This window comes from Oryctolagus cuniculus, chromosome 11 (genome assembly GCF_964237555.1).
Source record: "Oryctolagus cuniculus chromosome 11, mOryCun1.1, whole genome shotgun sequence".
Classification (NCBI taxonomy): domain Eukaryota; kingdom Metazoa; phylum Chordata; class Mammalia; order Lagomorpha; family Leporidae; genus Oryctolagus; species Oryctolagus cuniculus.
The window spans coordinates 110,825,437-110,848,264 of record NC_091442.1 but is presented as its reverse complement, the minus strand read 5'-3'; the positions used below and the strand labels follow the sequence as shown (position 1 = coordinate 110,848,264).

At 50.3% G+C, this 22,828-nt stretch overlaps 1 protein-coding gene across 4 annotated transcripts in view; it reads left to right on the top strand.

Moving 5' to 3' along the window:
* Positions 1–22,828, top strand: part of SYN3 (synapsin III) — a 455,954-nt gene that overhangs the window by 22,875 nt on the left and 410,251 nt on the right. For 3 of the 4 annotated variants that reach the window (XM_070051328.1, XM_008257067.3, XM_017341626.3), the window contains exon 2: positions 12,808–13,275. In XM_070051328.1, coding sequence (XP_069907429.1) covers positions 12,965–13,275 — 311 coding nt within the window. In that variant the 5' untranslated portion in view covers positions 12,808–12,964. 4 annotated transcript variants of the gene reach the window in all.

Sequence of the window (22,828 nt, the reverse complement as noted above, 5' to 3'; positions counted from 1 at the left end):
ATCGATCATCAGTGTGTCAGGGCTACTACTGTAACATGCAGTACAAACTCTGAGTGCCATGAATGATAAGCACTTGCTAATCATCTTGCTAATGCGACCTCGAGTTGGCTGGGACTTGACTAAGCTTGGCTGGGCCCATCTGTGGGGCTCTGAGGTACACCTTGAGATCAGGTCGTCTCCTTGGATTTGTGGTTCAGCTGGATGTTGTAATAGCACAGGTTCAAGAGGGCAAGTAGGACCTCATGATATCTCTTGAGCCCATGGTTCAATCCTGTTACCCTCCCAGGTTTTTCCTGATGAGTCAAAACCAGTCACATGGGTGGACCCTCTGTCCCAGGGAGCAGAGATGTCACTCAGCTTCTAGTGGGAGAAGCTGCATAGTTCCTTGGCAAACCATGAAGCCCTGGCTCATAACTTAAACTAGAAAACTTCCCACCCCAGCTAAGTATGTTTGTTTATTTAGAAGTCATGAACATTGTTATTATGTTGTGTCCATAAAATGTGCATGCCAACAATGAATTTAGGAGTGAGACAGAGAAATTGACATAGAAGTTACAACCATGTTTTTCCTGCATTCCAATACATCATCTTGGAAGCCCCTAGGGGATGAGCTTCCTATCAAGGACAGTCTGATCCGCAGAAGGGTTTCCACAATGTGGTGTGCAGACCAAATGCAGCAAACGCTTGTGATGGGTGCAGAGTTTGTTAGCGTGCAGATTCTGAAATAGACCCTTAGAGTTTGCAGAGTCTGAGCCTCTGAGAGGGGAACCTGGGAGTTCATGCTGGTTTGAAAGCTCCCCAGGTAAGCTGGGTGCCTGATAAGAGTTGGAGACTCACAAATCAACAAGGCAATAGGCTTTTGACAGGGAGAAACCTAAGAATGGCGTTTAGAACACTGGAATGCCACCGGCCCGCATTGCCCAGCCTGGAGGGTGCTGGGAGTGGTTGGGAAGGTTGTGCTGTGTGTGGAGCTGAGTTCTGGAGGAAAGGCTCAACTTAGCTGTGCTGTGGAGGAGGAGAGGCTGTGCCAGGCAGATGGGGCTGCGTGTCATGGACACATTACCCACTGTGTTCATGGAACCTCAGGTCTGGCACATCTAGAGTTGCGAGGTCAGGGGAAGCTTCCTGGGGGATGAGTCAACAGGTGAGTGAGATTCAGCCAGAGAAGGGGGATGCCCATGATGTAGAGGTGGAAGCAGCCTGTCCCAAGCCAGAGGTGGGAGAGCTGGAGTTTTGAACATGAACCTGAAGGACCTTATGTTGGAGACTGTGGGAACCACAGACAAGTCTTCTGCAAGAAGTGACATGATCATGGCTGGTCCAGGTACCCAAGACATCAGTTAGCTGCAGAGTGGGGGTGTGGGGAAAGGCATTGGAGAACTGCAGGTGCTACAGTTGCACCTGCCATAGAGATGAGAGAGGACTAGCAATGAGGGGATGGGAGAGTGGGGATTGATTCAAGAGCCATTTGATAAAGAGCAGGCCTTTGATGTAGCAGTTAAGATGCTGGCTGAATTGGCCACATGCCTATCAAAGTCCCTGGGTCTGAGTTCTGGCTCCACTCTAGATTCTATCTTCCTGCCAGTGTGCACCCTGGGAGGCAATGGGTGCTGGTTGAAGTACCTGGATCCTTGCCACCCCCAGGAGAGACCTGGATGGAGTTCCCAGATCCTGGCTTCAGCCTGACCAAGCCCCAGCTGTTGCAGGCTTCTGGGGAGTGAACCAGTAGATGGAAGCTTGCTCTCTCTCTCTCTCTCTCTGCCTTTCATATAAATACATACGATTTTTTAAAATTTTACTTACATAAAAAGAGCTGCTTATGAGACAGAATCCGTGGAATACTGGAGAAGCCACAGCCTGGAAGGGGAGGCTTCCAAGTGAGTGGTGTCTGGCACTGGAGCCGAGTGCCAGGGAGATGAAGGAGAGCAGGAGGATGAATCTGGGGGGGGGGGGTGCTGGCCCCCAGGGAGGTGCTTACCCAGACGGTCCAGCATCCTCAATGGGAAAAAAATACCATGAAATATATCTAAATAAGCATATGGTTGATTTTACAGTTGACGTTGCTACACGTCCCTTTTTTTTTTTATTTGAAAGAGTTAGACAGAGGTAGAGCCAAAGAGAGAGAGAGAGAGGTCTTCTATCCTCTGGTTCACTCCCCAAATGGTTCCAACCGCCGGAGCTGTGCTGATCTGATGCCAGGAGCTTCTTCCAGGTCTCCCACGCAGGTGCAGGGGCCCAAGGACTTGGGCCATCTTCTACTGCTTTCCCAGGCCACAGCAGAAAGCTGAATTGGAAGTGGAGCAGTCGGGACACAAACCAGTGCCCATATGGGTTGCCAGCACCACAGACTGGGGCCTTAACCCACTGCACCACAGCACCGGCCCCTCCACACACCCTTTTATCTACGTTGAAGGCCCTGTCGTGAGCACAGGCAGAGGGGCCTGAGCTTCAGAGCACGGCTCACCAGGGCTTCCTTTTGGAGTTCTGTGACCTTCCGAGGAAGGCCTTGATTGTGGGTCAGCTCCAAGCCGGAACCCCGGCCCTGGCTGGTGCTGTGTGCAAGGCTCTCTGAATCCTCTGTGCAAATCAGTCCCGCAGGCACTGTGTGGATAACTCACTGACGGTCGCCTTATCTCGGAGGCCAGCCGCTTCCATGTGCTCCATGTAGGTGTTCATTGGCATGAATGTCTGTCTCTGTTTGACTACGTTTCCAGTTGAGGAGGGGGTGACTGCACACAAAAGGAGGAACCTCTCCTCTCCCCGCAAATGTCCTGACACTCTGGGAGGTTCTCTGGAAAGCAGGGGGAGCTGTCGGCACTGGCGGCTCAGTCACCTCCACATCCTGGCTCGGGAGCCCCGAGCCTTCCTGTGTGGGGACCCACGGTGACCCACACTTGTGCAGACGATGCCACCGCTGGGAGATGAGGGCCCATGTGAGTGGACAGCACATGCCTTCCTGTGGCTGTGAGTGGGTGTGGGGTTCAGCAGGTCCGTGCTCGGGCATGGAGCCACTCCCTGGGCCGATGTTTCGGTAACCTGCCTGCCGAGAAAGTTAAGTGGCTCCTAGCTTTGCCACTCAAGTGACACAGTCTGTGCGTTCCCAGTCCCACCCTAGACTCCCTCACTGTCTTGCTGGCTCATCAATATATGGATGAAACCCAGGTCATGTTATCCCTATGAAATTTTTTCAAGATTTATTTACTTGAAAGGCAGAGTTACAAAGAGACAGAGAGAGAGAGGTCTTCCATCTGCTGGTTCACTCCCCAAATGGCTGCAATGGCCGGAGCTGGACTGATCTGAAGCCAGGAGCCAGGAGTTTCTTTCAGGTCTCCCACGTGGGTGCAGGGGTCCAAGGACTTGTGCCATCTTCTGCTGCTTCCCCAGGTCACAGCAGAGAGCTGGATCAGAAGTGGAGCAGCCTGGACTCAAACCAGCGCCCATATGGGATACAGTGCCGCAGGAGGTGGTTCTACCTCTATGCCACAGCACTAACCCCATCACTATGCATCTTAAAGCTTTCTGCTGGTGCAGCAGTTGAGGTACCCAAATGCAGGTACCTAATGGGGAAGGGGAAGGAGGCTTTTAGCACCCGCTGGACCCATGCAGACATAAAAGCAGATATTCCTTTGCAGGTTGCAGTTTCAGTTCAATTTCAGTTTCTGTGTCGGGCATCGTGATGGCTGCATTCCTCTGTACGAGCAGCCGTGCAGTCTTTGGCTAACTGATTTCATTCCCCTTATCTTAAACATTTGACAATTGCTCCTGGAGCCCCTACCTCATGCTGGCCACTGCTCTCGGTGCTTGGGGCCCATCAGTGAAGAAACTGGAACGTGGTCCCTGTAGTTAGGGAGCTTGTGTTTTCAAAGAGGCGGCAGAAAATAGGCAAGATCTGAAGGGCGTGACGAGTGAGCCGGGCAGGTGTCCATGCAGAGAGAGCTCCAGGCGGAGGAGCAGCCAGCATGAAGGTCACTGGTGCACAGGAAACCCGGTCACTTCCTCTGCTCTCTGAGACACCCCAGGCCTTGCATGCTCCCTGTCTCATGTGCTGTGCAGGAGATGCAGGTGTTAAGCCCCGAGGCACCATGCGGTCAACCTTTGTGCACAGCTTTAAAGATGAAGAGGTGACTCCCTGCTGGGAGGAGGGAGGGAGCTGAGCAAACCTTTGTGTATCTTAGTGGTGGTTACATGCATCTGTGGGAACTCGGATGCCCAGGGAATAAGTCCATTGTGCTCCATGGTAGCTTCAAAAATAAACATTTTGCAAAGCACTGTAGGGCTCAGAGCCCCGTGAAGGAGGTAGGGCAGGGTGCTAGTAGCCCTGCTTTCCAGGGAAGTGCCTACATGGTCAGACCTCTGGCCTTGGGCACCGCTCACTGCCTGCAGAGCAATCAGACTAACAAACACAGCTCCCTCCATCAGTGGCCATGTGCCTGGCGCTGTCCTGGGTGCTTAGCAAACACAAAGCCCTTAATAAATTCTCAAAGATCCCTATGTGTCATCTCCATTTCACAGATGAGGAAACGGGTCCAGGGAACTCAGAGCACTTTCCTGTGGCCTTGCAGGTAGTAACAGCTGGGATTGGAACCCCGGCGGTCTGGTCCCAGGCTCCATGAGGCTTGTGATTCTCCTTCTGTGTAGCTGTGTCCCAAGGTGCTGGCACCGTGCTGTCCCTTAACCTGGGTTCAGAAGGGGGCTTGTGCCCTTGAAAAGTCCCATTCTGTGGGACTTGAATTCACAGTAGGTATAGAGTGGGGGAATTTTTAGGTCTTTTGTATAACCAAGTCTTGCAAAAGAAGTCTCTCCCCTTTTTGCCTGCCGTGGTGCCCCAAATGCCATGCTTTGGGCATGTTATTGAGTCTTAAAGACCAAGGAAGAGGATGGCTCTGGGGCCTTCTGCTCAGGTCTTTGGAAGAAGTATTTGACCAGGGGTGGCACGTTGAGTGATAGGCGCTTTGCGCTGAGTGTGTGCTCAGGCCTCCTCTTGAGACGCCTCTCGTCTTTGAAATCTGCACTCCCCGCGTCCCCGGGCTCCTCTGAATGTGTGCTGCCAATGACAAGGTCCTACTGAAGGATCCCATCTTGGCTGAAAGGGTCAGAAGTCAGGGAATCGGAAGAGGAGCAGCCGGGATGCGAACCAGTGCCCGTATGGGATGCTGGCATCTTGGGCGGCAGCTTTACCTGCTATGCCACAGCGCCAGCACCTGAACTTCTCCCCTGAAACCATCCTAGGATACTTTGTGGGCTACTTCTCTGAAGAAAGCGTTATGGTTTAGAAAGCTTACTCCACCTGCCCTGTGGAAGGTTGATTGATTGGGTTGAGGCTAGAGGAGGGAGATAATTAAGAGACTGTTGTGTTAGACAAGATTTAGATGCACGTGAACCAAGACAGTCATGGGGTTGACAGAGAGGAGGGAAGGAGGTTAAATAATGGACAGGCCCTGGTGGCCCAGTGGCTGGCCTCCATGAGCGCTGAGGGAGAGCAGTGTGTGACTCTGTGTGAACGGACGTGAGAGTGAGCAAGGAAATGAATCTGTGAATCTAGGGTGTCTGGGAGACTCGCGCAGCGGCCTCCACTCTCTGGTCCAGGAGGGTCCATCTCTCACCTTCTCCCAAGGTAGCTGATGCCACAGTGGGGCAGCCCCGGTTCCTACACAGCAACTCTGTTTGCACATAAAGCCTGCATACCTAGAATTTGCACCTGCCTTCTGCCTTATGGCTTATGAACTCTGGTAATTCTCTCAGCCCTTTTTTTTTTGTTCGTTTTTTTGTTTTGTTTTGTTTTTGTTTTGTTTTTTTGTTTTGTTTTGTTTTGTTTTTGACAGGCAGAGTGGACAGAGAGACAGAAAGAAAGGTCTTCCTTTTGCCGTTGGTTCACCCTCCAATGGCCTCCGTGGCTGGCGCACCACGCTGATCCGATGGCAGGAGCCAGGTGCTTCTCCTGGTCTCCCATGGGGTGCAGGGCCCAAGTACTTGGGCCATCCTCCACTGCACTCCCTGGCCACAGCAGAGAGCTGGCCTGGAAGAGGGGCAACCGGGACGGAATCCGGCACCCTGACCAGGACAAGAACCCGGTGTGCCGGCACCACAAGGTGGAGGATTAGCCTAGTGAGCCGCGGCGCCGGCCTTGTTTTTTTTTTTTTTTTAACCATTCCCAGTAATCCTCCTTCACGCCACAGCCTAAGCAATCTTGCAAAGATCCCTTGTAAAACATTTGTTTCATTTTTCTCAACTGGAATGGTCCCGCCTGCCCTCTAGTGGCCAGTGGTGGACCAGCATGGGCTGGGTACCCTGAGTGCCTGGCGGTCTTTTCCTGTGGTCTTGCTCACCAGAATCCCTCTCACCTGCGCCTTGTTTCAGCATCAGGTTCAGTTTGGCTTTGAGAAGATAGCAGTGGTGAAATGGAACAAGAAGTGAATGTTCACATTGAGGGAGCAACCTTGGAAATTCCGTCATCCCCTGCCCTTCTCACAAAAATGGCTCCAGCAGCCTCCTGATGGGTCTGGCTACTTCCATACATGGTAGCATCCTGTATCTTCAAAGTGTGTGTTCCAACAGCTGCAGTGGATGCCGACACCACAGATAGGTGTGGACCCTATAGATGCTGTGTCTTCATTCTACATGTGTATATCAAGTCAAAGTTTAATTTATCAATAAGGGTTATGATTTAGAAAGCTTACTCCACCTGCCCCATGTAAGGTTGATTGATTGGGTTGAGGCCAGAGGGAGGGAGATAATTAAGAGACTGTTGCATTAGACAAGATTTAGATGCATGTGAACCAAGACGGTCAGTAAGAAATTAATGATTGCCAATAAATAATAGAAGTTACAACAATGTACTATAATAAAAGTTGCGTGACTACAGTTTCTCTCTCTGAAAATAGGTCACACTTTCCCTTGAAGGAAGTGTGTGATAACATCTCTTTGGCATTGCCATATTGTCTACTTTACCAAGCTTCCACTTTTCAGCCACTGTTGAATAAAATAGGGTGACTTGAATGCATGCACTGTGACACTGGCGGCCTGATAAGCAAGGTGGCTACTCAGTAAGTAACAGGCAGGTAGCTCATACAGAGTGGATACGCTGGCAAAGGCGCTTCAGCCACTGGGCAGGAGGGAATGGGAGGCCGGGAGATTTCACCGTGCTGCTCAGAACATGGCTTGCAGCCTAGAGTTTCAGAATTGTTTGCTTCAGAAACTTTGCATGTAGTATTGTGGGGCTGCAGTGGTCCATGGGTAACTGAAATTTTAGAAAGTGAAACTGTGTCCTCTGCTGTCTCTTTTCCATGCAATGGCTGCATAAATCAGGTCATGTCTGTCATCTGTGTTCCTCTAATGCCTGGTTCTCACAGTTGAATTAAAACCAGAATAATGTTCAGCATAGCCCCTCGTGATCCCACCCCTCTGTACGTAAACACTTTCTGGTGGAGCTGGCCTTCTATTTTTGAAATGTACCCAGCTCTTGCCTGCCAGTGCTTATTCCCACCCTCTGTGTCACAGACTAAAGGTCACCTCTTGGAAGAAATGAGACTTTTCTGATGATATCCTAAGTTGAGAAAACTCTAAAGATTCCACCAAAAATAGTTAGAACTGCTATGTGCAGGAAGCATGCAGGATACCAAATCAGCATGGAAAAATTCACAGTGCTTCTTTGCACTCATGAATTATCTGGAAATGAAATTAAGGAATCATGCCATTCACAAGAGCGTAGAAAAAAAGAGGAAATGGAACAAAGGAGGTGAAATATCTGTTTACTAAAAACTATACAAGTTAATGAAAGAAATTGTAGATGACAAATGAAACAGTGTCCTGTGTTTGTGGATTGGAAGAATGAATATTGGGGGAATTTCCATACTACCCAAAGCAATATACAGATTCTGTGCAGACTTCCACTGTAATCTTCACAGAAGTAGAAAAAAAATCTTAATATTGAACCACAAAAGTCCTCTAATAGTCAAGGAGATAATGAGTGAGAATTATGAAGCTGGAGGTATCACACTATCTCAAATAGCGGTATAGACAATAGAATATGTATTAATATTTACTGATATGTATTGTATATTATAAAATATGTAAATGATTTCATTATAGTTATATAATACATATATTAATTTACATATATTATATAATGATATAATACATATATTAAAATGTATGGCAAAACCATCATAATCAGAAGAGCATGATACTGACAGAAAAACTGATAGTGCAGAGAGCCTAGGAATAAACATACAAATTTACAATTGATTTATTTTTGACAAAGATACCAAGAACATAAAATGGAGAAAAGGTGGTCTTCAATAAATCGTTTTAGGGGTGTAGAAGGTTAAGTCTCTGCCTGCAGAGTGTCTGCATCCCATATGGGTGCCAGTTGGAGTCCTGGCTGTTCCTCTTCTGTGGAGCAGATATGCCTGGGAAGGCAGAGGAGGGTGGCCCAAGTGCTTGGGCCCCTGCACCTACATAGGAGACCTGGAAGAAGCTCCTGGCTTTAGCCTGGTCCAACCCTGGCTGTTGTAGCCGTTTGGGGAGTGAACCAACAGATGGAAGATATCTCTCTCCCTCCCTCCCTGCCTCCCTCCCTCCCTCGCTCCCCCTTTCCTCCCTTCCCCCTCCTCTCCTCTCCCCTCTTTCCCTATCCTGTTTCCCCCTCCATCTCCCCCTTCCCCCTCCCCCTCCCTCCCCCTTTTCCTCTCTTTCCCTCTCTTTCTCCCCTCTCCCTTCTCTCTCCTCTCCCTTCTCTCTCCTCTCTCTCTGCCTTTCAAATAAATAAATCTTTAAAAAAGTCATTTTGGGAATATTGGATATCCAAAGAGAGAAGAATGAAATTGGACCCTATATACAAAAATCAACTCAAAGTGGGTTAGGACTTTAACATAAGATCTGAAACTGCAAAACCTCAAGAAAAGCCCATGACATTGGTCTAGACAGTGATTTCTTCCAAGTGTCTCCAAAAGCACAGGCAACAGAACCAAAAATTAACAAGTGGTATTGTCTCAAACCGAAGATTCTGCACAGCCAACATAGGGTGAAGAGACAATCCACAGATTGGGAGAAGTCACTTTCTAAGCATGAATCTGATAACAAACTAATATCTAAAATGTAGAAGGAGCCCTAAACAATTTAATAGCAAGAAAGCAACCCAGTCAAAAGTAGGCAAAGGACTCAGACATTTCTCAAAAGAAGACATACAGATAGCTAATAGATTCATGAAAAAGTCAACATAATTAGTCATCATGGAAATAGAAAGTAAAACCATGGTAAGACACCACCTCACACCTGTTAACATGGCTCCTATCAAAAACATTAAGGAAGCAAGTGTTGATGAGGGTGTGGAAAGGAGGGGACTCTTGCTCACCATTAGAATGTAGAATGTAGATTAACACAGCCCTTATAGGAAACAATATGGAGATGCGACGGAAAACTACAAATAGAATTATAGGAGCCAGCACTATGGCGTAGTGGGTAAGCCACTGCCTGCAGTGCCAGCATCCCATATGGGTGCTGGTTCGAGTCCTGGCTGCTCCACTTCTGATCCAGTGCTCTGCTGTGGCCTGGGATAGCAGTAGAAGATGCCCCAAGTCGTTGGGCCTCTGAACCCACATGGGAGACCCGGAAGAAGCTCCTGGCCTCGGATCAGTGCAGTTCTGGCCATTGCGGCCATCTGGGGAGTAAACCAACGGAAGGAAGACCTCTCTCTGCCTCTGCCTCTCTCTAACTCTGCCTTTCAAGTAAATGAATAAATCTTTGAAAAAAAAATTTTTAAGATTTTTTATTTATTTATTTGACAGGTAGAGTTACAGAGAGAGAGAGAAAGGTCTTCCTTCAGTTGGTTCACCCCCCAAATGGCCGCTACGGCCGGCACCAGCACTGATCTGAAGCCAGGAGCCAGGTGCTTCCTCCTGGTCTCCCATGCAGGTACAGGGACCCAAGCACTTGGGCCATCCTCCTCTGCCCTCCCGGGCTACAGCAGAGAGCTGGACTAGAAGAGAAGCGACCAGGACTAGAACCCAGTGCTCATGAGATGCCAGCGCCGCAGGTGGAGGATTAGCCAAGTGAGCCATGGTGCCAGGCCTGAAAAAATTTTTTAAAGGTTTATTTATTTGAAAGTCAGAGTTACACAGAGACAGGAGAGGCAGAGAGGTGTCTTCCGTCTGGTGGTTCACTCCCCAGATGGCCACAATGGCCGGAGCTGCGCCGATTCAAAGCCAGGAGCTAGGAGCTTCTTCTGGGTCTCCCATGTGGGTTCAGGGGCCCAAGGACTTGGGGCATCTTCTACTACTATCCCAGGCCATATCAGAGAGCTGGATTGGAAGAATAGCAGCCGTGACTAGAACCGGCGCATATGTGGGATGCCAGCGCTTCAGACCAGGGCGTTAACCCGCTGCACCACAGCATCGGCCCTTGAAAAAAAATTTTAAAAACCTAAAAATAGAATTACAGGATCCAGCAGACCCACTATGGAGTACCATCCAAAGGCAAAGGTGTGTATGAGGTCTTTTGATCATGGCAGTGCCATTCACAGTGACCAAGTGCCCATTGCCAGACCAGTGGATAAAAAAAATGTGGTATAGATACACAGTGGGACACTACTGCTTTTTCAGATTCTGTCACTTGAGACAGATGGCCACAATGGCCTGAGCTGCGCCGATCTGAAGCCAGGAGCCAGGAGTCACCTCTGGGTCTCCCACAATTGAGCAGAGAGCTGGATCAGAAGTGGAGCAGCCAGGAAGCAAACCAGTGCCCATATGGGATGCCAGCACTGCAGGCAGTGGCCTTTCCCGAGTTGTCTTATTCTACCAAAGTCCTGTTCATAAAGGAAACAACAAGCCACAGACTGGTGGAAAGTGTTCACAATATGTTTCTGAGAAAGCACTTGCATCAGGAATGTATCAGGAACTCCTGTAAATCCATAATGAAAAGATGTAGAAAAAAGACAGCCCACCTTTTAAAAATGGGCCAAAGACTTGAGCAGACGCTTCACAAAATAAAGCATATCAATAACCATTAAACTTGTCAAACCTCTTTAAATACCAGAGAAAATAAATCTAAACCCTCAGACGCTAGTTTACATCCCCTAGAAAGGCTAAGGTGGAAAAAATCTTGACAACTACTAAATGTGGGTGAGGATGTGTAGCAAACAGAATTCTCAGATGCAGAGAGAAAGTACCAGGAGACTGTGGGGAACTTGGACAGCTTCTTAATGGAGTTCGATAAACACCTACACTATGACCCAACAAAGCAAGCCCTAGGTATTTTCCTAAAGAAAGGATAAATCTGTTCATCAATAATTCTGTCTTCTATCATCTACCAATCTCCATCAAAATACTTAAGTATAAAATCCTTAGAGCAGTTCTATTTAGAATACTCCAAAACTGGGAACATTTCAGATGCCCAAGTGAATGGAGTAAGGATTTATGGTTTATCCATCCAGTGGAAGGCTACCCACCAATTAGAAAAATAGAATGACTGCTGGTGCTGGTACATGCAGTTAGGTAAATCCCAAAACCATTATGCTGATGGAAGAAAGTGAGTAACACGAGTACTGTATGTGGTTACATTTATATGAAGTTCAAGAACAGGTGAAATTAATACATGTTGAGCCATACGAGAGTGCATACATATGAATGGGTGGATTGACCAGAAGGGGGTGCAAGTGATATTGATGTAATAAATCTTATTCTAGTGTATACATTTACCCAAACTCAAATGTACACTTAGGAAATGTACATTTCAGGCTAAGTAAACTTTACTCCATAAAATAATCCTAACAAAAGTTATGTGGCCTAATCCCCTGGTTTAAATAGTCAGTAGGCTGGTTTGATCTCATTAAACAGTATTTTAAACATGTTTTACTCTGTGCAGAAAAACAATAATGTGCGTATTAGCCTGTTCAGGCTACTGCAACAAAATACCATGGCCTGTGTGGCTTAAATGACAGACATTGAATTGTCCCAGCTCTAGAGACTGGACGTGGGAGATCAGGGCACCAGCATGGTCAGGTTCTGGTCAGGGCCCTCTCCTGACCTGCGCTGGCTGCCTTTTACCTGTGTCCTCAAAGCACACAGAGGGACCAGCTATCTGGTATGTCTTCTCACATGGCCTCTACTCCAACCATGAGCCCCTCCCCTGAGCTATCTAACCCAGTCACCTCCCATGGGTCTCCTCTCCAAATACCCCCATGTTAGTGGTGAGACCATCAATACATGGATGGGGGCTACATTTCCAGTCCATAGTAATATGCATTCCGGAAAATTTGGAAAATGTACATAAGTAGAAAGGAAAACAAGGCATGATTACCTTACCCAAATAGAATCTCTGTTAGCATTTTTATTTCCAGGTTTCTGTTATTTCCACTTTTAACTTGGTGTAGTCATTCCACGCCTACAATTTTGTACCAAGATTTTTTTAAACATTGCAACATGAACTTTGTTGTGTCTCAATTATCCTTATTTAATAGTCACAAAAGTGTCTTTAAGTGACTCTGCTATAGTTTATTTTCTGATTATCCTGTGGTTGAATATTGAGATGCTGTCCAATATTTGGTGAGTGTAACTAGTGCTGTGATAAACACATTGGTGCATGAGGCTTCTTTTCCTGTAACTTAGATGCTTTCCTTGGACGAGAATTCCAGAAAATAGAAATTGTGGGTTGACAGGGTTTGCTTTTCATACATGTGGCCAAATTCCTTTCCCAGAAGATGTCCCAATTTACATGCAGTCCGCCCCAGGGGCAGGAAGGGGCCATATCTGTTTGCTCTCCCAGGGGACCAGGTCAGTTCCACTAATGTGTTTGTTGGCTTGTCTCCAACAGGTAAGCAGAGGCCGCTGAAGCAGGCTCCTGGTTATGCAAAGTTCCCCCGGCTCTGCAGGCCCAAAGTCTATCCACTCTCTCCACCTGACGGCCTGTGTTCCGGCTCTCACCGACCCTCGACGGTGTGGGGACAACCCATCTTCACCCACCCGCAGCCATGAACTTCCTCCGGCGGCGTCTCTCAGACAGCAGCTTTGTGGCCAACCTGCCCAATGGCTACATGGCGGACCTTCAACGCCCAGATAGCTCCACCAGCTCCCCGGCCTCCCCAGCCATGGAGAGGAGGCACCCCCAGCCCCTGGCAGCCTCCTTCTCCTCACCAGGATCCAGCCTTTTTAGCTCCTTCTCCAGTGCTGTGAAGCAGACCCCTCAGACCCCGGTGGGCGTGGTGGAGCCTCCGGTTCCCTCCACACCGGTTGTTCAAAGACCCAGGATCTTGCTGGTGATTGACGACACCCACACAGACTGGTAAGCCCGGCCCTGCAGCTGCCACGGCCCCCTTCCCAGGCATGGCTGAGATGCCAGTTATCTCCTCCCTGGGGAGGGGGAGACGGGGGATGAGCTGCCAGCAGCTCAGGTGGCGTCAACCCGGCTGGAGGAAAGGAGATGGATCCTTACCAAATGCCACCTGTGTGCCAGGCCCCACGCCACCTCTGCCATGCTACATTCCCTCTTTTCGTTAAGACTTATTTTATTTATTTGAAAAGCAGAGTGACAGAGAGAGGGAGCTTCCACCTGCTGGTTCACTTCTCACATGGCCATAACAATCAGGGCTGGGCCAACTCTGTCCACGTCTCCTACACAGGTGGCAGGGGCCCAGGTCCTTGGGCCACCATCTGCAGCTTTCCCAGGTGCGTTAGTGGGGAGCTGCTGCAGAAGCAGAGCCGCCAGAACTTGATGGGATGCTGGCTTGGCAGGCAGTGGCTGAACCCGCTGTGCCAGCCCCTGTATTCTCTTCCAAGGGCTGTACATATACAGGTCCATGGTCCTCGCCTACAAATGTAAACTCCCCAGAGCCCTGGCCACTAGAAATGTATTGCAGTCCTGTGGGCAGTAAAGCCCAATCAGAAGGCAGGCGAGACCGTCACGTGGGTGTGAGTGCTCATCAGCTCTTCATCACGAGGACAAAATACCCAGGACACCTGACTTTATGAAAGGATTTACTGGGCTCACAGTTTGGAGGTACAAGCTCAAGACTGGGCGGTCCCACTGGTGTAGCCTCTGTTGCGGATGGCAAATGCTGATTGGTGGTAGAGTGTGTGCAGCCTCATGTAATGAGCCAGGGGCCGGGAGAGTGACTGGGCCCACACCTAGCTTTTGTGACGGCCCTCTGGTGAGACCCACGTTCTGAGTTTCCATCACCTTCCCAATTGTGCTGTCTTGAGAACCATGCCTTCAACACACGGGCCTTTGAGGGAGACCCAGACTAACCCCCAAACCACACCAGCTTGTTCATGGGGTGAGCTTGCTGCCAGAACCAGAAATGTGTTTGCCCACAGCCCGCTGGACATGTGACACACTCTGTGGCATCTGTGCCACGTGGCCTCGTCCAGCCTCACTCAGCCACTCTCTGCTCCTGCAGTGAGGTTGTTAGAAGGCAACAGAAACCAATACAGGACCCAGTTGTTATCCTCAACGCTTAGATGCAGAGTGCCTGTGTTTGCAACCCCATGCTCGTGTACACGGCTGGCAGGCTGGCTCCACGCCTGCCCTCTCACCACCACAGCTGGGCAGACATGCTTGTCAGCCCTTCTTAGAACCCTCAGGTGATAAACTCCCTAGGTACAGAGATTGACACCTGTGTCAAGTTCACTGCTACGCTTGTTCTGCAGGGGTCACTGGGCACCAACTCAGCACAAGACACAGCAGCCCAGGGATGGTGGCGAATTGGCCCCTGCTCATGTGGAGCTGCAGGCTGGGGAATAGGTCAGGTCCCAACATTCTGGCACGGAGAGGTGATGGATATTATCAGTCCAGGTGCAGACAGGATTTGCAGGTTGGGAAGTAAGTCGCAGTGTGAAGACGCGGAGGCCCTGCATCCATGGCACAGCAGAAGGTGGATGGGAACTGGAGCAGTGCTGATGGTGGATCCGTGGGTAGCCCTGGGGGCTGGGGTTTGAGGCTGCACGTATGTGTGTTTCCAAAGGCTGCGCCAAAGTAGGCACCCAGTAAATACGGTTTTTCAAAGATTATTTATTCGCTTACTTGAAAGGCAGAGTGACAGGAAGAGAGAACTTCTGTCTGCTGTTTCATTTCACAAATGGTTGCATCAGCTGGGGCCAGGCCAGGTCGAAGCCATGAGCCAGAATTCCAGCTGGATCCCCCATATGGATGGCAGGGCCCACGTACTTGGGCCATCATCTTTGCCTCCAGAATGCATTAAATGCAGGAAGCTCCATCAAAAGTGGAGTAGCCAGGATTCAGACGGACAGCCCAGTGTGGAATGTGAACATCCCAAGGTGGTGGCTTAACACACTGTACCACGTACTCACCAAAAAACTTTTTTAAAAAAGATTTATTTATTTATTTGAAAGGCAGAGTTAGGGAGAGGCAGAGATACAGAAAGGTCTTCCATCTGCTGGTTCACTCCCCAAATGCCTGTAACAGCTGGAGCTGGGCCAAGCCAAGCCAGGAGCCCAGAATTCAGTCTGGGTCTCCCACATGGGTGGCAGGGAACCAACCACTTGAGACACCACCTGCTGCCTCCCAGGGTCTGCATTAACAGAGCCCAGACTTGAACTCGGTCTCTGATTCGGGGTGTGAGCATCCCAAGTGATGTCTTAACTGCTGCACCCAGCACCTGCCCTAACTGGGTCTTGGAAGCAATGATGTTTGGTTCACCATTTGCTTTCCCCTCCGTGGGTAGAAAGGGGAGGAGTAGGAGAGTCCTTCACTAACCTGCGGTTGGTTCTGCCTGCGCTCCCTGGAGGTTGTGGGCTGGAGCTCCCCTCCATCACCTCCTTCTCAAACACAGCTCTGTCCTTGGTGCCTCACACACTTCCTGACCTGTCTGACTCACCACACCTCTCCCAACTCTGTCCAACTCTGCCTTAGAATCTCAAGTCCCGCCCTGCGGAACCCCTGAGCAAAACCTGTCCCCGGCTACCAGCAGTGGCCAGCAGGTGGCGGGCCAGCCCCACAGTCCCTGGGCAGCCTCCCTCCGGTGTGGGAGCTGTCTGCGGAGAGGAAGAAGTTGTGAAGGGGGAACGGCCAGCTTTGGGAGGATCTTGAGGGGAGGTGATCCCCAGTCTGGGCTGAGACGACCCAGCCCCAGCCCCTTCTTTACCTTTATCAGCCCCGCCCACTGCCATCTTCCTGTTCCTGGGCCAAGGTTGCCTCCAGTTCCTTTGAGGGCAGGCAGGGAAGCTGCAGGCACTCCCTCCCCCTACCTCCTGGGGAGTCCAGCGTCCAGGACTTGACCAGCCTGGGCCCCCAAGGATGACAGCCCCCTGGCCATCTTCTGAGGCGACATGGGAGAGCTGAGGCTGCTTCTGCTGCCCGGTACTTGAACAAGCCTCCCCTTGCTGGGGCGGCCCCGGAGGTTGGCTTGGCTGGAACACAGGTGCTTGGTGGGGGAGGGGGACAGGGGGCTGGGGGTCAGCCCACCAAAGGCCACGCTCAGCTGTGAATCTAACTGACATAGATGCCGTGCTCAGGGGGGAGGGAGATCAGCCAGTCCCTGGAGTCCCAGGGGCAAAGGAGAAATCGAATCACTGAACTCCAAACTCTGCCCTGCTGCCTCTGTGCCCATTCTGGTGCCTAGAATTTCTCAGCAGCCTAGCTGGTCTCAGACCTCCCATCTTGACCTCGCCTCCTGGCTACCACCTGCTCACCATCCATGAAATGTTTCTCTCTGGTCCCCCCCCCCCCCAACCTCCCTTTTTTTGAGATTTATTTAATTGAAAGGCAGAGTTAGAGAAACAGGTCTTTGATCCACTGGTTCACTCTTCAAATGGCTACAACAAGGGCTGGGCTAGACTGAAGCCAGGGGCCTCCTCCAGGTCTCCCATGTGGGTGCAGGGGCCCTAGGGCTTGGGCCATCCTCTGCTGCTTTCCCATGTGCATTAGCAAGGCACTGGATCAGAAGTAGAGCATATGGGTTGCCAACATAGCAGGACCTGGCTTAACCCACTCTGCCACAGCGCTGGCCCCCTCTGCTCCCCTCTGTAACCCTTTGCTGCCTGTGCACCCCTGAAGTTCAAGGTCATAAGCAGGTCTGCCCTGCCTCTACTTGCTGCTTATCCTGCAGAAATAGCAAACAGCTTGAAGTCTTCATATATACCTTTTAACTTGAGCACATTCTGTGCCCTGCTACCTGAAACACCCTTCCTACCTTTATAAAATGTATCTATTTGAAGTAGGAAGGGAGGGAGGGACAGAGGGAAACAAAGTATCTTCCATCCGCTGGTTCACTGGAGAGCAGCCTTTCCTCTGCTGCTTCACCTCCCAAATGCTGGTAACAGCCAGGACTGTGTCAGTCCAAAGCCAGGAACCGGGAACTGCAGCCAGCTCTGTCATGTGGGTGGCAGGAACCCAAGTGGTTGGGCCATCATCTGCTGCTTCCCAGGCACATTAACAGGAAGCTGTATGTGAAGCCCAGGAGCCAGGACCCAAACCAGGCACGCTGATACAGGAATGCAGGTGTGTCCAACTGTGTCACCACACCTGCCCCACGCCTTCCTGTGCTATTCACTGGACCCGCTTCCATTCGTCCCTCAGAGCTTGCTCGGGCACTGCAGTTTCTGGGAAGCCTTCTCTGGCACGCCCTGTCCTCCTGCTGTAAAGTCAAGTGCAGTCATTGCGCCATTAGTATTGTGGCACCTGTCACACTGCACACAATGGTCTCTTCTGTAGGAACACGGAGGCTCATTCTTTATATCCCTGGTGTTCCACACCTAGCATTCTCTCAGTGTATGTCATCGTCCCCTTTCCCATTCTAGTGGGGATCCCTTTGAATGGATATAATGGGGCCTGAAGTTCATCTTACCTTAGGCGTTAGCCATATAGAAAGTTCAAGGGTACTTCAAAGAGTTCATGAAAAACTGAATTAAAAGATAAGTTTATTTGGATACAGGTATTTTCAAACTCCATCGAGTTGTCTCCTAAAACTCATGGAAAATGTAGGTTATGAAAAATCCACGCATTGACTTCAGGAAAGGTTTTTTTCCTCAATCAAGTGATCTTCTAATTCCATTTCACATAAACTTTTTACAGTACCCTTGTGCAATGGAGGGTTTTGTGTTTTTATTCACCTGTATGTTAAATCTTGGCTCTTGATTTCTTTGCTGTAGGGCCAATGTTTGAGACTGTTTATAAAAGAGGCAGGGTTATTATTGTCTGTAAAATGTGCCAGAACCTCAGGTTTGGTTTTCAAAATACAAATTTTAACACGACGCCTCAACCCCCCTCCCCAGGAGAAAAGTCTGTAATGAGAGTAGAGTTGGTCCCCACTCAGTTTCTCCTGCAGGTTCCCTGGAACTTGGATGGGCTGGGAGGAGGGGCTTGGGGAGCAGATGGGAGCACCGAGGGCTTTGCCCCCAGCCCCTCCCCCAGCGGCCCCCGGGACCCTGACTCTCGGCTGCTCTTACTTCACTTGTGGCCCTCTTCCCAGAACTTGCTCTGTTTCCTTTCAAGAATGATCTATTGTTACTTCCTTCCCTTCCACTCCCCACCCTTCTCTCTGCTTTCTGTTTTATGTGCTGGGGACGAAATGACAAGGGCATCCTTGGTCTCAAACCCACCTGGGCTGCCAGCCTGCAGGATGTCAGCCTTGTCTTCCCTGTAAACGGTGATGCCCATTCATAAGCACCTGTGCCTCTTGAAGCTCTCCGGGCTAGTGCCCTGAGTGAGAATCGTGTCTGCCCCATCACCACCCATCCACCCTCTCCTAAATGGTGTCTGTGCCTCAGGGTGCCTAGAACAGGGTGAGTAATAGGCACATAGGAAGTATCTGTTGGCTGAGTGCTTTGGGAGGTGATGTGTTGTTGGTAATGGCAGAAGCTGGGAGTGCGAGAGTGAAACTGAGCAGCAACCCTGGTTGTTGTCTTAAATCCTCTTTCCTCTCCCGCCCCCGGCTCCTTCCAACAGAAAGTCACACTGGCCACAGTAGGAACGTTTACACCACAGACATCACCAGGGCTTTTTCTTCCTCCAGCTGGAGAATCGGTTCTTTTAGGTGTTTGCCAGCTCACCGTCCTGTGTTGACACTTTGTGATGCGTGTGCTGGGGGCTGTTTTCCTGCGGAGGAAGCAGAGCAGAGACACCATGCACCTGCTCAAGGAAACCGCGCAGGAGCGGCTAGGCTCGCCTGTGACCTGGGCTAACACATGCAGTCTCAGTATAAGGATGTAGGGGGAAGGGACTTCCTAGGTGCCCCCTCTCTTGCTGGCCACTGCCTAGGCTTCCTTGTTGGGCATGAGGTGATGATGAAGAGTATTAGCTTGATAAATGGAGGAACAAACGAATAAATAAACTGGGAGCTCTTTGAGGAGGAGGTCACGCCCTCTGCACTGTCACAGGGCGGATCTGTGTGAACTTTGCAGGAGCAGACGTCATGCCCATGCCGATGGCTTTCATAGATTCTCTAATTTTATCTTCCCAATGACTGTTGGGCGGACTAGGACTGTTCTTTCATACGTAACAGACGCCCGTGGTGCCTGGGATCCAGCTGCAGCAATCCAAAGGAGGAACTGGGTGGCGCTGTTCTCTTGCCACAGGGCCTCCTGTGCGGCCAGTGGCGGGGCTGTGGTCCTGGACGTGTGTGTGCCTGCACCTGCATGCAGCTGGGAGTGCGGAGGAGCAGGTGGCAGCACTTCCTGTGATGGTGCAGCAGCAGCCAAGTGCGGGATCCCGGTGACCTTGAGCCAGGGGACCGGGGACTGTGCTCTGCTGGAGCGCTCTGGGTAGCCAGAGGAGACCTCCTGGGACCACCCCAGTGCACGTGACCTCAGGCTTGCAGATAAGAACTTTGGAAAGATGGGATTTCCTGCTACGTGCAAACATGTTTCCTATGAGAGCTAAAACAGGAAAGAACACGGAACACGGGGACCTCAGGGCTTTATGGTGGCAGCAAGGTTTATAATCCCTGATCCACCACTCACCATCTCTGTGTGCTGTTGGCCTTACCTGCTGAGCCTCAATTTCTCTGTCATCTTTTTTTTTTTTTTAATGATCATTTATTTATTTGACAGGCAGGGTTGCAGAGGGAAAGAAACCACAAGAGACTGTCCATCTGCTGGTTCACTCCCCAGATGGCTTCAACAGCCGAGGCTGGGCCTGTCAGGAGCCAGCAGCTGCTTCTGGGTCTCCACATGGGTGCAAGGGCCCAAGCACTCGGGCCATCTTCTGCTGCCCACCTGTTATGGGAAAACAGCAGCAGAGAAGTCATTATTATCTCAGTTCTTTGTCTCACATGGAAGAAGAATTTTTAAGGACAAGCAGAGAGCTTTAGAAAGATTTATTAGAGTCAAAGACTTCCAGCCAGAGCAGCATGGGGTGGGGGTGGGGGGGCTTCCAAGCGAGGAAAAACCCAAGGGGCCCCACAGCACTGGGGTTTTTCAGTAAAATTTCAAAGGAAGAAAAACTTGACAATCAGATTGGCATTCAGTTACCAGGTGGAGACAAAACCCATCGGAAGACCTGATTGACCTTTCTCCATCCTGTCTTGTCTTCTCATGATAAAACAAAAGACCATCCAGAGGGTGGGATGGGGAACTTGTTTTCACAGTAAGCTGGGGGCTCAGGAAGAACTCCCTTGCTATTTGTTCTTGGAGGAGGAAGCAGATACTTTACCACCCAAATTCCACTGGGACCACCCTGACTACCTATTAACCCATCTGACTCCTCACACTCCTAGGTGCACTAGCAGGAGGTTGGATCAGAAGTGGAGCAGCCAAGACATGAACTGGTGCCTGTTTGGGATGCTGGCATCACAGGCTGCAAATTAACCCACTATGCCACAATGTTGGCCCCTCCTTGCATTTTTTAAATTCCCTTTTCTTTGTTTTTAAACTTTTATTTAGTAAATATAATTTCCAAAGTACAGTTTATGGATTACAATGGCTCCCCCCCCATAACTTCCCTCCCACTCACTCCCCTCCCATCTCCCGCTCCCTCTCCCCTTCCATTCACATCAAGATTCATTTTCAATTATCTTTATATACAGAAGATTGATTTAGTATATATTAAGCCACCTTCCTTGCATTTTTTAAGGCCTGTTTTGATTGATTGATTTGGAAGGCAGAGTGACAGAGAGGGAGAGACCGAGAGAAAGAGCTCTTCCATCCACTGGTTTACTCTGCAAATGCTCACAACAGAACTAAGGCAGGTGAATCCAGGATCCTAGAACTCTATTCAGGTCCCCACTGGCACGGACCCAAGCACTTGGGCCATCATCTGTTGCCTTCCCAGGTGCCTTAGCAGGAATTTGGATTGGTAGCCAGGGATTGAACCAGCACTCAGATACGGGAGGAAGGTGTTGCAAGCAGCGGCTTAGCCCACTGCTCTGCCTCACCGGCCAGTTGGCTGTACCAATGACCTTCCAGGACACTGAGTCTGCACCAAGAGCACTCTGTTCCTCTGTCCCTGACATTTCTCAGCACGCGTGGCTTGTTTCCCTGCAACTTGGTCCTGTGTTACCAGTTAAGCCCTGCTGTGTCCTCAGAGCCTGGAACATGGTGTGATAAGGTGAACAGGTGACTTGATCAGTGAATAAAGAGATGCTCTTGCCAAAGGCTGCTATTATTATTAGGTCAAGTTCAGCGAGGTCACTCTCCTGGGGCAGCGTCTTTCTCAGAAAGCATGCAGCTGCCCTGGAATGCGCAATGAGCACCTGAAACTCCTATGCTATTCCCAGGGCCAGCTGATAAAAGCTACAGCTTCCACCTTAGGGACCCAGCTGTCTCAGGTTGCTTTACCCGAAGGCATGAGGACCGCAGTGCATCTTGGAATGTCCCTCCAAGAATTTGCAGGGACCTCATTGTCCCCGTGGCGACCTGCCATCCCCATCTGTGCCTCCTTGCCAGGTGTCAAGTTAGAGCTGGCATCACAGGCAGCAGCTCTGGGGAGCAAACAAATATGCAGGCTGCCCAGTGAACGCCCAGAGAGCTCACCCATGGGTATATGTATGTCCCATGTGATACTGGTGAGAGGTTTACACCTCACGTTCTTTGCCATTTGTCTGAAATTTGAAAGTAACTGGGTGTCCTGTGTGTAATCTGACCACCTTACTTTGGGGAGTGATACCCCAGGCCTGCTCCCAGAAAGTCAAGAGAGAGGCTGGCATTTGGGTGTCCCTGCTTCCTGGTCAGGGAGCCAAACTAAGTCCCTGGATTGAACCATTCTCAGCAGCTTTCCCTGCCCATGCCGAGGACCTTCGGCCACCAGGGCAGGGAGGAAGCAGAGCTCCGAGGTGCACCGTCTCCAGCCAGGCCGCCTGGGCACTGCGGGTGCTGGTCCCTGTACTGCCACTGAGTTAAGTGACCTTGGGCAGGTCCAGCCTCCCAAGCTCACCTTCCGAAGAGTAAGGCAGGGCTATAAGTGTCTTCCCCGAAGGGTAGTGGTGAAGATGAGTGATAAGCACATGGGTGGGGGCGGGACATGCTTAGCCTGCCATAATGGACCCTGCAAGGCTGACTGTTATTAACAATTAATTGCAATTGCTAATTGCTTGTGAATATAATAGATCCGGGAGCCAGGGAGAAGGAAGCCACTTGGCATGTGTCTCAGTTCTGCTGGCTGTGCTGGGGCTGGCTTCCAGCAGCCCTGGGGGAGGGGCGTTTGCATCCTGGCAGGCTGGCACTCCCCCACTCCGCGAGCGCTACAAGAGGAGATGAGAGAGGGCTCCCAGTCAGTGGTCAGTCCCCACCTCCCAGCGTTGGTTGAGGGGCTTCTATCTCAGACCAGCTCCCTGTTGCAGACACTTGGCCTTGGGGAATGGAATCCTTATGCCTCTGCCTACTGTTTTCCCTACCCTTAAGACTCCTCGAACAAGGACAGGTGTACAGGATGTGTGCAGGGACTT